At 42.1% G+C, this 15,798-nt stretch overlaps 1 protein-coding gene across 2 annotated transcripts in view; it reads right to left on the bottom strand.

Annotated features, from left to right (window-relative positions):
- LOC126267631 (uncharacterized) overlaps positions 1–15,798 on the bottom strand; it is a 111,282-nt gene that overhangs the window by 90,815 nt on the left and 4,669 nt on the right. For both annotated transcript variants that reach the window (XM_049972932.1, XM_049972941.1), the window contains exon 2: positions 1,228–1,487. In XM_049972932.1, coding sequence (XP_049828889.1) covers positions 1,228–1,487 — 260 coding nt within the window. The remainder of the gene's footprint in view (positions 1–1,227; positions 1,488–15,798) is intronic.

The following is a 15,798-nucleotide window of genomic DNA, read 5'->3' as shown; positions in this document are numbered from 1 at the left end:
AGTGATATTGAAATACAGTGTGCATGAATCCTTTCTGCAAAAGGAGAGTGACAAAGACAGAGAGGTGGAACCAGCATACACCGCTATACTACTTCACATCCATGGATAATTGTGAGAACAGATTTTTCACTGTTTGGTCATTAAGCCTTTCTGTCATAGCAGCAAAAAATTACAGAGCTGCTTGTGTCCACCAAAGATGCTGCTGATATGCTGTATTTGCCAAGAATTTACAAAAACAACTGCAAGTGTGGATCAGTTTATATAAGAGAGCCTAAGCAACCTAACAGCACATGGCTAAAAGAACATGAGCAGGTAATACAATCAATTGGCTGGTACAGAAAACTGAATATGATGAACACACATGGTGAAGTAGTAGGCATGCTTACTATCTAGAAAGCCACTGACTTTCATAAGAAAGACATGAGAGATGATCCAGATAGTCAGCCAGCCCACTGGTATGAACTGCAGAAAAGTTTATAAACTTTCTTCGTTTTGGATGACAGCGGCAGTCTGCATATGGACAGATTTTGGTCCTACAGCTATCCCATTATGCTTGGCTGTAAATACTTTTGCAGAAGGCACACTGTAAGCCATCCCAACCACCAATGGACGTCTTCTCACCGTCCATTTCATAAATTTTCCTTTTAAGCAATTATGGGGGGTAGAAGTCAGAGCAACATATAAGAGTTTCAGCGGTATAGCTCCAGTAGCGTAACATGCCCTGACATACACTGATGAAGGCACGATTTAACTGTGCATGAATTTTGGTTCATTGCCTTACAGTATAAAGTTTCTACAACCCAAAAGAATTTTATAGAAAGTGACTAGACACTAATTATCTTTAGGTCAGACTAGGTGATTTTGTACGGATACCATTATTCTAATATATGAAATTTTTAAAGTAATTTGTTTTCATATATGTTAGATTTCAAACATGCAGCTGAAACATAGGCCAACTTATTATTGATGGCTTATAAGGCAGTCCTGAAATAATCAGTTCTCACTCTATGAACATCCCTGGGAAGAGATTAAAATTTGAAGTAGACAACAATACTTTACTCTCTGTGACTTAGATAATTTTTCAGTGTTGTTCCTTGTATCCTCAATGTCAAATAACATAGCACCTCCCTCTCTATTTGCTGCTGATTGCAATAAAGAGGCAGTGAATTGTTTTCCCAACACCAACAAAAATTGGGAACAAAAATTTAAAGTGAATCACATACTCACCCGTAAAACGGCCCGTGTTCGAAGTGATATGACAGGAGTCTTGAGCAATTTGTGCAAACGAGTTTCCATGTATTGATTTCTTGACACAATGTTGAGTAGAGCACGTTCAGCAGCTGGCAGAATTCTTTTAAATTTATTTTTCCTTATCTTGTAATTTAATATTTCATCTTTTGATACCTCTCTTATTATTGGTGTTTTAAATTTTGAATCTATGGTTTCTTCAGTAAGTGAGGGCAGGTTTGATTTCCTTGATGATAACACTATCAAATGAAGAAAAAATATTACTGTAGGGCAATGATAAAAAATATTTATTTGATAAAATACTTAATCACAATTCTCTATAACTTAAGTAAGGAATACTGTTTTTGGAATTATCTTGTGGGAGAGTGCAGCACAATAAATAAAGTATCTGTTCAGCAAAAACAAGTAAACAACATACAACATTAATTACATGACTGCACAAAAACTCATTGTCTTCCTCAGAGATACTGGAATAAATGCAACTTACTCTTGAATTGAGTTTTGCAATAACAATAAAAACCAGTCTTACATCTCTGCCACCAACAGATGAAGAGCAGTGGTAACTATGCCATATGACTGCCTTAGTTGGTCACCATAAGCAGATCATCAGCAACTATGCTGCACCACTGCTTTCTGACCACTAATGCTGCTAGATTCTCATTTTACGGCATGCCCCACATTGCTGGACTCTGCCACATTCATCATCTTGCCCAGACAGTATGGTGTCAGAGCTTGGCTGTAGGAGATAAACTTTGCAACATTTCTTTTGGATCTTTGTGGTATTGTGGCCTATGTTGTGAAGAAAACTCTGGGCTTGCTGAATTATTATTAGATTATTATTATTATTATTATTATTATTATTATTATTAAGTGCCGCTGATTGCATCTTGTGATATTTCGGGAGTCAGTTGCTTCTACTTCTCATAACTTCCTGCTGACTTGTAAATTTTCACATACCTAAGGTCCCAGCCATTTAAGTTGTATACTGAGGTGACAGAACTCATGCAATACCTCCTATTATTGTGTCAGACCACCTTTTACCTGCCAAGTGCAGCAACTCAATGTGGCATGGACTCAATAAGTCGTTGGAAGTCTCCTGCAGGAATAGTGAGTCATGTTGGCTCTATAGCCATCCACAATAGCAAAAGTGTTGCCGATGCAGGATTTTGTGCATCAACTGACCTCTCAATTATGTCCCATAATGTTTGATTGGATCCATATCAGGCAATCTGGGAGTCCAAAATGTTCTTCAAATCAACAATCATGGCCTGGTGACATGGCACACTGCCATACATAAAAATTCCATCATTTGGGAACATGACATTCATGAGTGGCTGTAAATGGTCTCTAAGTAGCCAAACAAAACCATTTCCATTTAGCAATCAGTCCAGCCAAAACCATTATGGAGCCCCTACCAACTTGCACATTGCCTTGTTGACAACCTGGGTCCATGGCTTCATGGGGTCTGTGCCACACTTGAACCCTACCATCAGCTCTTACCAACTGAAATCAGGACTTAACTGATCACATCACGGTTTTACAGTCATCTAGGGTCCTACCAATATGATCATTAGCCCAAAGAGGCATTGCACGTGATGTGCTGTTAGCAAAGGCACTCATGTAAGTTGCCTGCTGCCATAGCCCATTAATGCCAAATTTTCCCACACTGTCCTAAGGAGTATATCAGTCATACATCCAACATTCATCTCTGCAGTTATTTCACATAGTGCTGCTAATCTGTTAGCACTGACAACTCTATGTAAATGCCAGTAATCTTGATTGTTAAGTGGAGGCCGTCAGCCACAGCATTGTTGGTGGTGAGAGGCAACACCTGAAATTTGATATTCTCATCACACTCTTGATACTGTGGATCTTGGAATATTGAATTCCCTAACAATTTCTAAAATGGAATGTCCCATGAATCTAGCTCCAATACCATTCCATGTTCAGAGTCTGTTAATTCCCATCATGCAGCCGTAAGTATGTTGGGAACCTTTTCACATGGGTCACTTGAGTACAAATGACAACTCCACCAATGCACTGCACTTTTACACTTTGTTTACACAATACTACCACCAGTTGTTTTATGTGCATATTGCTGTCTCATGATTTTTGTCACCTCAGCGTAATAATTGTAGCAATACCAAGGCATTTTCATAACGTGTATTATCGAGGGGAAAGGGAGGGGGGCAGGAGGGATGACAATTAAATGTTCCATCCATCATTCAATTCAATGAAATATGCAGGAGAGGGAGGGAGAGGGGGGCAGGGTGAACTGCTTTTTCATCATTTCTGAATTTTTATTTATGGGATTCATCAGTGAATTCATCATTCGTGTTTGGGAAAGGGGGAGGGGGGTGGAGAACATGGATGTTTTACTAATTGTCTGCCTACTGAGGCAACATTGCAATTTGTTTACTGCTGTAACATTTGTATGAGAGATGGGAGGCAGAAGCACAGTTTCAGGTAATCTTGATTTTTTAACGGTACTTAAAAAGCTAGGTACTTTTACTGGCACTATTTGTTCAAATTTATTTTGGTTTTTTGTTTTGGATTTTTGAAGATCCAAAATAAGAAAAGAACTAGTAGAAAATATTGGTGATTGCATGACATGAATCTTTCTGCTTTCACATAAGTAATCTACTTCTTTTTCTTGCATTCTTCCATCCGTCTTTCATCGAGGTATGAAGAACCCTCCCCAAACAAGACAGTGTGATCTCGAGAACAATTCACATACTTGGAGAAAATGAACAATAACTCCATCATTGAACCAAACGAAAAGGGGGCAACGTTTAAGATCCTAAATATGCATTTAGGAATTGTGCGATTGAAATTCGTGTCCAGCCATCTCGATTTAAGTTTTACTAACATCAGCTAAGGCAATTGGTGGGAGGGCTCAGCAATTTAAGTTTCAATCCTTGTCAAATTTGAGATTATGCTTAATCTCTAACGACCTTGTCATTGACATGGCATTAAATCTTCCTCTTCGTCCTTGTATCTCTACAATCACGAATAACTTCACTGTAGTTAGCTGAAGTTGCCCCTCTTTACACATCAGTGTCATAAGGGCTTATTACTGACATTTAAAGCAGGGCATCAGATTTGCAATTTATGGCATCAATCTGAGGATAACATATTCTACCATTATCATTATGTTGTCTGGGAGTACTATTCTAATGGATGTAAGTATATTCACTGCTGTTTAAACTACCTCATCATATATCCTTTTCATTGTATTTTGCACATCAAACAGTCCTGTCTGTACTCACTAGTTCTTCAATTCCTAGTGTGGTGTATCCATGCTGGCATGTATGATGCAACACCCATACTGTAGCTTAAGTGTTATGCAGTTCTCAATAGGATATTCTCCATGTAGTTTCTCTGCTTGGAATTTGGTACGTCAACATTTCTGACAGATCATATTTCTTAATCCTTTAACCGATTTTAAATTGCAATTGAATTAAAGGTGAAATTTTTCAAAAATGCCTTTTTGTCTTTTTATGATTAGATACATATTTTGGGTTCTCTTACTTTTATATAAACTTTGCTCCACAACAAAATTATCGATATGGCTGGTTATCTGAGCCCTCTTTATACGCTAAGTGTAATTGTTCACCAGCAACAGGTCCAACGTACAGGGACTGACAAAGAATATGTGAAAACGAAACCTTCACCTCATGAGAACCTAGGATAATAATGGTCTACCCTCAAAGAGTCGTACCTTACCTGGGCAAACTGTGTACTACTGGCATGCGACAGGTGTCCAAGGGTTGCCTAATAACTAATATTTCACCTCAATGTAGAATACATTCAGTGTGAGGTTTTATATCTACATCTACATCTATATTCTGCAAACCTCTGTGAAGTGCATGGCAGAGGATATGTCCCATTGTACCAGTTAATAGAGTTCCCATTAATGTATGGAGCGCAGGAAGAATGATTGTTTGAATGCCTCTGTGTGTAGGACTACAGTAGTTATTCGAATTTTATCCTCACAGTCTCTATGTGAGTGACATTTAGGGGACTGTAGTATATTCCTAGAGTTATCATTAAAGCTGGTTCTTGAAATGTTGTTAACAGAGCTTCTCAAGATAGCTTATGTCTGTCTTCAAGAGTCTGCCAGTTCAGCTCCTTCAGTCCCTCTGTGATACTCTCCCATAGATTAAACAAACATGTGACCATTTGTGCTGCCTTTCTCTGTTAGTCCTATTTGGTATGGGTCCCACACACTAAAGCAATATTTTAGAACTGGTTGCATGAGTGATTTGTAAGGAATCTCTTTTGTAGGCTGATTGCATTTCCACAGTATTCTACCAATAAACAGAAGTCTACCACTTGCTCTATCTACAACTGAATCTATTTCATATCCCTATATATTTGTATTTGATGGCCAATTCTAATAGTGACTCAATGACATTATAGTCATAGGACACTACATTTCTTGTTTCTAGAAGGGCAAAATTTTATGTTTCTGAACATTTACAGAAAGTTGCGAATCTCTGCATCATGTTGAAATATCATCAAGATCTGACAATATTTTGCAGCTCCTCTCAGATAGCACTTCATTACAGATAACTACATCATCTGCAAAAAGACTGATTGTATTATTAATATTATCTGCAAGGTCATTAATATACAACATGAACAGCAAGGGTCCCAACACATTTCCCTGGGATACATCCAAATTTATTTCTACATCTGATGATTACTCTTCATCCAACATAACATGCTGTGTCCTCCCTACCTAAAATTCATCAATCCAGTCACAAATTTCACGTGATATTTCAATCATACTTTTGACAATAAGTGTAGGTGTGGTACTGAGTCAAATGCTTTTCAGAAATGAAGAAATACTGCATTGACCTGATAACCTTGATCCAAAGTTTTCAGTATGTGATGGGAGAACTGTTCAAGTTGGGTTTCACATGATCAATGTTTCCGGAATCTGTGCTGGTTACAATTGAGGTCATTCTGTTCCAAATATACCTCATTATGAGATTTTCACTCTGCAGTGGAGTGTACACTGATATGAAACTTCCTGGCAGATTAAATCTTTGTGACTCGAACTCAGGACCTTTGCCTTTCGCAGGCAAGTGCTCTACCATCTGAGCTACCGAAGCACGACTCACGCCTGGTCCTCACAGCTTTACTCTGCCATATCTCGTCTCCTACCTTCCAAACTTTACAGAAGCTCTCCTGCAAACCTTGCAGAACTAGCACTCCTGAAAGAAAGGAATCTGCAGAGACATGACTTAGCCACAGCATGGGGAAGGGCGGGGGGGGGGGGGGGGTGAGGTGTTTCCAGAATGAGATTTTCACTCTGCAGCAGAGAGTGCGCTGATATGAAACTTCCTGGCAGATTAAAACTTTGTTCCTGACCGAGACTCGAACTCGGGACCTTTGCCTTTCGCGGGCAAGTGCTCTACCATCTGAGATACCAAAACACGACTCATGCCCGGTCCTCACAGCTTTACATCTGCCAGTATCTCGTCTCCTACCTTCCAAACTTTACAGAAGCTCTCCCTCGAACCTTGCACTCCTTTCTTTCAGCTCTGTATCATTTCCTTGAGAACTATATTTTATTATGCCACCATACCTTCCTATAGGTAACATCGCGATGTTTATCCTATGGTGCTCTCTCTCTTTCTGTCTCATGTATTGTTTACAATTTAGTATCACTTACATGTAATACATACATATTCTGGGGCGGAGCTATCACACTAGATTATACAGGTTATACTACAAATAAACTGAAGAGAACTATCTATCTTCAGTTATTTGCGTACTCATATAATTTTAATATGGGTTTTTCTCCATAAACGTTGCCCAAATTTGCTTAGGATTTTTCGAATAAACATCTGGCACAACAATCTACAGTAACGCCAAGGTAAGCTTCCCAGGAGCGTCGTAGTACAATTCTACTTCCCATCTCACGTAAGCTAGATACATGTAGGCAATATTAAAAAATCGCTACCAGTTAAAATTTTGTCCCAAACACGCCATTTGTATGTGAACCTGAGAATAATACATAGAAAAAGTGCTTTATTGCAGAAAGGTAAACATACAATTAAATATACGTAGCCTCTGAAGAAACTTTCAAACGCCAAGTTCTCTAGTAAAGCATTTTTTAAATTCAGATAGGCCTAATCTATTTCGGCAAGACTATCTTGCCATCTTCGAATTTTATGCTTTATAACATTACACCACCTTTTTTCTCAGTACTGTAGGTGGTGTTTCACCACGTATGTCAGTGTCGAGAAATTCACTGGAAATCTTGCCGAAACCGGTTATCTAAATCTAATAAATGTTTTGCTATCGAACTTGGCGTTTTAAAGATTCTTCAGAGTCCACACTCACATGTAGAGGGTGATTCTTACTAATGTTTAAAAACATATGAAGCGAGGCTTATGACGCTGAGGCAAATTAGACACATGGGGCCGCAAATGTCGGGGAATACTCCAAAACTAGATTAGAAATGTTGGACATGTGACGTCGTCAGGTGACGTACGTACGTCACCGTTCACCGTACTTGCAGCGGTTCAGCCTATCCGTCTTTCGCGCCTGATCATACATAGGCACATAAATAGTATTCATAACAGTGTGGTTCCGGGCCTACGTGCAAGGAGATTTTAGCGGGGGAGGCTCAGGATTCGAATTTTGAGTCTAGCAGGCAGTACTTATCGAGTTTAGGGGGACACCCATAAAATCTTTGATTTTTTACCGATTATCGTCAATTTGACTATGCTCATCACGAATATGACATTTTTCATCAATTTTGAAACAGTAAAACAACATATTGTCATTTAATCAAAATGTAACAATACAACATAACAATGTGATTGAAACAATAAAACAACATATTCTCATGTAATCGAAATATAACAATGCGTAAATATCATTCAAGTTAAATTGGAGCAAGCTAAATCGCAGCAATCGGATAAACGCGCCTGATGTGATCAATCAAATTGTGAAATGGGTTTGATCCAAAGCGTTGCCGCCATACAAACTCGGCGAAATAGTTGGACAGCATATTGCGATGAGTACCAAACATGCGCTTGTTTGTCTGTTTTGCTTTCTGCCATACGCTTTCAACATGATTAGTAGTTGCGTGAGTAATTGGATCAACGAAATGCATGGAATGCTTAACAGTCAAATGCTGATAACCTAGATTCTGGACTGTGTTATACGCTCCCCACAAACCGGAAACAATAGTGGTCCCAGGCCGCGCATATTGTTGTAGAATCGGCAGCAAAGTTGCAGCAACTCTTCGAACTACGTGAACGAGGACACTTTCTCTGGTCTTAGTGTCGTATCCGCCGAATACCCACTGTCCGTTAACCTTGTGACCTCGATTATATTTCTGACGGACAAAACAGCTTTCGTCGATCTCAACTGTACGCCCTTGACCGCCTAAAACAATCGGCTCTTGCCGATTTCTCTCGAAATATTAAAAAGTTTTTATCGGGAATGGAAATAAATAACATCTTTGAGGTCAGCATAGTGTAACTGATCAAAAAGTGAGAAAAAATATTTTCGAAACCTTTGTCCCCCCTAAACTCGATTAAGTGCCCTTTTTTCATTGCATTAGACAACTATGTGTTTACATCGACGTAATATTTATTATTTTATTTGTCGGATTTCGTCGTTACCAGTAAATGATCTACGTTTTCTTTTCTAAGTAATATCTTTGTCATCCACTTTTGAGGTATTCTCCGACATTTGCGGCCCAATTGTGTCATACACTTGTAGCAACAGCGTCCATGTCGCTTTGGTTGGTTTTTACACGTTATTAAGAATCACCTTATATATATATATATATATATATATATATATATATATATATATATATATATATATATATATATATACTACTGGAAATTGAAATAAGAACACCGTGAATTCATTGTCCCAGGAAGGGGAAACTTTATTGACACATTCCTGGGGTCAGATACATCACATGATCACACTGATAGAACCACAGGCACATAGACACCGGCAACAGAGCATGCACAATGTCGGCACTAGTACAATGTATATCCACCTTTCGCAGCAATGCAGGCTGCTATTCTCCCATGGAGACGATCGTAGGGATGCTGGATGTAGTCCTGTGGAACGGCTTGCCATGCCATTTCCACCTGGCGCCTCAGTTGGACCAGCGTTCGTGCTGGACGTGCAGACCGCCTGAGACGACGCTTCATACAGTCCCAAACATGCTCAATGGGGGACAGATCCGGAGATCTTGCTGGCCAGGGTAGTTGACTTACACCTTCTAGAGCACGTTCGGTGGCACGGGATACATGCGGACGTGCATTGTCCTGTTGGAACAGCAAGTTTCCTTGCCGGTCTAGGAATGGTAGAACGATGGGTTCGATGACGGTTTGGATGTACCGTGCACTATTCAGTGTCCCCTCGACGATCACCAGAGGTGTACGGCCAGTGTAGGAGATCGCTCCCCACACCATGATGCCGGGTGTTGGCCCTGTGTGCCTCGATCGTATGCAGTCCTGATTGTGGCGCTCACCTGCACGACGCCAAACACGCATACGACCATCATTGGCACCAAGGCAGAAGCGACTCTCATCGCTGAAGACGACACGTCTCCATTTGTCCCTCCATTCACGCCTGTCGCGACACCACTGGAGGCGGGCTGCACGATGTTGGGGCGTGAGCGGAAGACGGGCTAACGGTGTGCGGGACCGTAGCCCAGCTTCATGGAGACGGTTGCGAATGGTCCCCGCCGATACCCCAGGAGCAACAGTGTCCCTAATTTGCTGGGAAGTGGCGGTGCGGTCCCCTACGGCACTGCGTAGGATCCTACGGTCTTGGCGTCCATCCGTGCGTCGCTGCGCTCCGGTCCCAGGTCGACGGGCACGTGCACCTTCCGCCGACCACTGGTGACAACATCGATGTACTGTGGAGAGCTCACGCCCCACGTGTTGAGCAATTCGACGGTACGTCCATCCGGCCTCCCGCATGCCCACTATACGCCCTCGCTCAAAGTCCGTCAACTGCACATACGGTTCACGTCCACGCTGTCGCGGCATGCTACCAGTGTTAAAGACTGCGATGGAGCTCCGTATGCCACGGCAAACTGGCTGACACTGACGGCGGCGGTGCACAAATATATATACACTCCTGGAAATGGAAAAAAGAACACATTGACACCGGTGTGTCAGACCCACCATACTTGCTCCGGACACTGCGAGAGGGCTGTACAAGCAATGATCACACGCACGGCACAGCGGACACACCAGGAACCGCGGTGTTGGCCGTCGAGTGGCGCTAGCCGCGCAGCATTTGTGCACCGCCGCCGTCAGTGTCAGCCAGTTTGCCGTGGCATACGGAGCTCCATCGCAGTCTTTAACACTGGTAGCATGCCGCTACAGCGTGGACGTGAACCGTATGTGCAGTTGACGGACTTTGAGCGAGGGCGTATAGTGGGCATGCGGGAGGCCGGGTGGACGTACCGCCGAATTGCTCAACACGTGGGGCGTGAGGTCTCCACAGTACATCGATGTCGCCAGTGGTCGGCGGAAGGTGCACGTGCCCGTCGACCTGGGACCGGACCGCAGCGACTCACGGATACATGCCAAGACCGTAGGATCCTACGCAGTGCCGTAGGGGACCGCACCGCCACTTCCCAGCAAATTAGGGACACTGTTGCTCCTGGGGTATCGGCGAGGACCATTCGCAACCGTCTCCATGAAGCTGGGCTACGGTCCCGCACACCGTTAGGCCGTCTTCCGCTCACGCCCCAACATCGTGCAGCCCGTCTCCAGTGGTGTCGCGACAGGCGTGAATGGAGGGACGAATGGAGACGTGTCGTCTTCAGCGATGAGAGTCGCTTCTGCCTTGGTGCCAATGATGGTCGTATGCCTGTTTGGCGCCGTGCAGGTGAGCGCCACAATCAGGACTGCATACGACCGAGGCACACAGGGCCAACACCCGGCATCATGGTGTGGGGAGCGATCTCCTACACTGGCCGTACACCTCTGGTGATCGTCGAGGGGACACTGAATAGTGCACGGTACATCCAAACCGTCATCTAACCCATAGTTCTACCATTCCTAGACCGGCACGGGAACTTGCTGTTCCAGCAGGACAATGCACGTCCGCATGTATCCCGTGCCACCCAACGTGCTCTAGAAGGTGTAAGTCAACTACCCTGGCCAGAAAGATCTCCGGAACTGTCCCCCATTGAGCATGTTTGGGACTGGATGAAGCGTTGTCTCACGCGGTCTGCACGTCCAGCACGAACGCTGGTCCAACTGAGGCGCCAGGTGGAAATGGCATGGCAAGCCGTTCCACAGGACTACATCCAGCATCTCTACGATCGTCTCCATGGGAGAATAGCAGCCTTCATTGCTGCGAAAGGTGGATATACACTGTACTAGTGCCGACAGTGTGCATGCTCTGTTGCCTGTGTCTATGTGCCTGTGGTTCTATCAGTGTGATCATGTGATGTATCTGACCCCAGGAATGTGTCAATAAAGTTTCCCCTTCCTGGGTCAATGAATTCACGGTGTTCTTATTTCAATTTCGAGGAGTGTATATATATATTGTACAATACTGAGGAAAAAGATGATGTAAAGCATAAGATCTGAAGATAACATTGTCTTCCCGAAATTGGTTACCTAAATCTAATAAATAACATCTTTGGAGGTGACGGAGTCCCACCTCTAACTGAAAAACCAGGGACTCCTAAGATACGACTTGGCAAACAAATGGTAATGAGATGGGGAGCTATTAATATCAATGGGGGCTATTCTCGGAAGAAGGTAGAGCTGGAAGAGGCTGCAAGTAAGATGGGGCTGGACGTTTTAGCTGTTAGTGACATTCGGGTAAGGGGTGAGAAAGAAGACGAAGTGGCAGAATACAAGGTCTACCTGTCAGGAGTCAAATCAGGAATAGCACAATGGGGTTTAGGGCCTTACATCAGGAAAGAAAGGGAACCCAGAGTAGTTGCAATAAGGTATGTAAACGAATGACTGATGTGGATAGATTTGACAGTGTCTAGCAAGAAAATTAGGATTGTATCAGTATATTCGCATTGTGAAGGGACAGATCAAGAGAAGATGGATAGTTTTTATGAGGCACTCAGTGATGTAGTTGTTAGAGTAAAGGACAAGGACAGTGTTCTGCCCATGGGTGATTTTAATGCCATGATTGGAGATCGAACAGATGGGTTTGAAAAGTTTATGGGTAAATTTGGAGAGGATCGGCAGGTAGGTTAGAAAATTTAAAAAGGGAAATGGATAGGTTAAAGTTAGATATAGTTGGAATTAGTGAAGTTCTGTGGTAGGAGGAAAAAGACTTCTGGTCAGGTGAATACAGGGTTATAAATACAAAATCAAATAGGGGTAATGCAGGAGTAGGTTTCCTAATGAATAAAAAAATAGGAGTGGGGGTAAGGTACTACAAACAGCATAGTGAACGTATTATTGTAGCCAAGATAGACACGAAGCCCACACATACTACAGTAGTACAAGTTTATATGCCAACTAGCTCTGCAGATGACGAAGAAATTGAAGAAATGTATGATGAGATAAAAGAAATTTTTCAGGTAGTGAAGGGAGACGAAAATTTGATATTCATGGGTGACTGGCATTCGACAGTAGGAAAAGGGAGAGAAGGAAACATAGTAGGTGAATATGGATTGGGGCTAAGAAATGAAAGAGGAAGCCGCGTAGTAGAATTTTGCACAGAGCATAACTTAATTATAGCTAACACTTGGTTCAAGAATCATAAAAGAAGGTTGTATACATGGAAGAATCCTGGAGATTCTAAAAGGTATCAGATAGATTATATAATGGTAAGACAGAGATTTAGGAACCAGGTTTTAAGTTGTAAGACATTTCCAGGGGCAGATGTGGACTCTGACCACAATCTATTGGTTATGAACTGTAGATGAAAACAGAAGAAATTGCAAAACGGTGGGAAACTGAAAGTACCAGAGGTTGTACAGAGTTTCAGGGAGAGCATAAGGGAACAATTGACAGGAATGGGGGAAAGAAATACAGTAGAAGAAGAATGGGTAGCTCTGAGGGATGAAGTAGTGAAGGTAGCAGAGGATCAAGTAGGTAAAAAGACGAGGGCTAGTAGAAATCCTTGGGTAACAGAAGAAATATTGAATTTAATTGATGAAAGCAGAAAATATGTAAATGCAGTAAATGAAGCAGGCAAAAAGGAATACAAACGTCTCAAAAATGAGATCGACAGGAAGTGCAAAACGGCTAAGCAGGAATGGCTAGAGGACAAATGTAAGGATGTAGAGGCTTATCTCACTAGGGGTAAGATAGATACAGCCTACAGGAAAATTAAAGAGGCCTTTGGAGAAAAGAGAACCACTTGTATGAATATCAAGAGCTCAGTTCTAAGCAAAGAGGGGAAAGCAGAAAGGTGGAAGGAGTATATAGAGGGTCTATACAAAGGCAATGTACTTGAGGACAATATTATGGAAATGGAAGAGGATGTAGATGAAGATGAAATGGGAGCTACGATACTGCGTGAAGAGTTTGACAGAGCACTGAAAGACCTGAGTCGAAACAAGGCCCCAGGAGTAGACAACATCCCATTAGAACTACTGACGGCCTTGGGAGAGCCAGTCCTGACAAAACTCTACCGTCTGGTGAGCAAGGTGTACGAGACAGGCGAAATACCCTCAGACTTCAAGAAGAATATAATAATTCCCATCCCAAAGGAAGCAGGTGTTGACAGATGTGAAAATTACCTAACTATCAGTTTAATAAGCCACAACTGCAAAATACTAACGCGAATTATTAACAGACGAAAAGAAAAACTGGTAGAAGCCGACCTCGGGGAAGATCAGTTTGGATTCCGTAGAAATGTTGGAGCACGTGAGGCAATACTGGCCTTACGACTTGTCTTAGAAGAAAGATTAAGGAAAGGCAAACCAACGTTTCTAGCATTTGTTGACTTAGAGAAAGCTTTTGACAATGTTGACTGGAACACTCTCTTTCAAATTCTAAAGGTGGCAGGGGTAAAATACAGGGAGCGAAAGGCTATTTACAATTTGTACAGAAAGCAGATGGCAGTTATAAAGAGTCGAGGGGCATGAAAGGGAAGCAGTGGTTGGGAAGGGAGTGAGACAGGGTTGTAGTCTCTCCCCGATGTTATTCAATCTGTATATTGAGCAAGCAGTAAAGGAAACAAAAGTAAAATTTGGAGTAGGTATTAAAATCCAGGGAGAAGAAATAAAACTTTCAGGTTCACGATGACATTGTAATTCTGTCAGAGACGGCAAAGGACTTGGAAGAGCAGTTGAACGGAATGGACAGTGTCTTGAAAGGAAGGTATAAGATGAACATCAACAAAAGTAAACCAAGGATAATGGAATGTAGTCGAATTAAGTCGGGTGATGCTGAGGGAATTAGATTTGGAAATGAGACACTTAAAGTAGTAAAGGAGTTTTGCTATTTGAGGAGCAAAATAACTGATGATGGTCGAAGTAGAGAGGATATAACATGTAGACTGGCGATGGCAAGGAAAGCGTTTCTGAAGAAGAGAAATTTGTTTACATCGAGTATAGATTTAAGTGTCAGGAAGTCGTTTCTGAAAGTATTTGCATGGAGTGTAGCCATGTATGGAAGTGAAACATGGACAATAAATAGTTTGGACAAGAAGAGAATAGAAGCTTTTGATATGTGGTGCGATAGAAGAATGTTGGAGATTAGGTGGGTAGATCACGTAACTAATGAGGAGGTATTGAATAGGATTGGGAAGAAGAGAAGTTTGTGGTACAACTTAACTAGAAGAAGGGATTGGTTGGTCGGACATGTCCTGAGGCATCAAGGGATCACAAATTTAGCATTGGAGGGCAGTGTGGATGGTAAAAATCGTAGAGGGAGACCAAGAGATGATTACACTAAGCAGATTCAGAAGGATGTAGGTTGCAGTAGGAACTGGGAGATGAAGGAGCTTGCACAGGATAGATTAGCATGCAGAGCTGCATCAAACCAGTCTCAGGACTGAAGACCACAACAACAACAACATGGAGGCCAAAAGGAACGGGAAACAACTGTTGGATTTCTGTGCCAGTATGGGCTTAGTAATCACCAACTCATTTTTTAAACATAAGAACATTCACCAGTATACTTGGGAAGGCAGGGGAACCAGATCTGTCATTGACTATATAATAACAGATCAGCAATTCAGGAAGGCTGTGAGGGACACACGTGTATTCAGGGGATTCTTTGATGACACTGATCATTATTTAATCTGCAGTCAAATTGGGAATGTGAGGCCGAAAGTGCAGGTGGTCAGGTCCATATGTAGGAGGATAAGAGTGGACAAACTTCAGGATAAAGAAATTAGGCATAAGTACATAACAATGATCTCAGAAAGGTACCAGTTAGTTGAATGTAGTCAATTACACTCATTGGAAAAGGAATGGACAAGGTACAGGGACACAGTACTAGAAGTGACTAAAGAATGTCTTGGAACAGTAGTGTGTAAAAGTAGGATGAAGCAAACAGCTTGGTGGAATGATACAGTCAAGGCAGCCTGTAAAAGGAAAAAGAAGGCGTATCA

This window comes from Schistocerca gregaria, chromosome 1 (genome assembly GCF_023897955.1).
Source record: "Schistocerca gregaria isolate iqSchGreg1 chromosome 1, iqSchGreg1.2, whole genome shotgun sequence".
Taxonomy (NCBI): Eukaryota; Metazoa; Arthropoda; class Insecta; order Orthoptera; family Acrididae; genus Schistocerca; species Schistocerca gregaria.
This window is presented reverse-complemented; position numbering and strand designations above follow the sequence as displayed.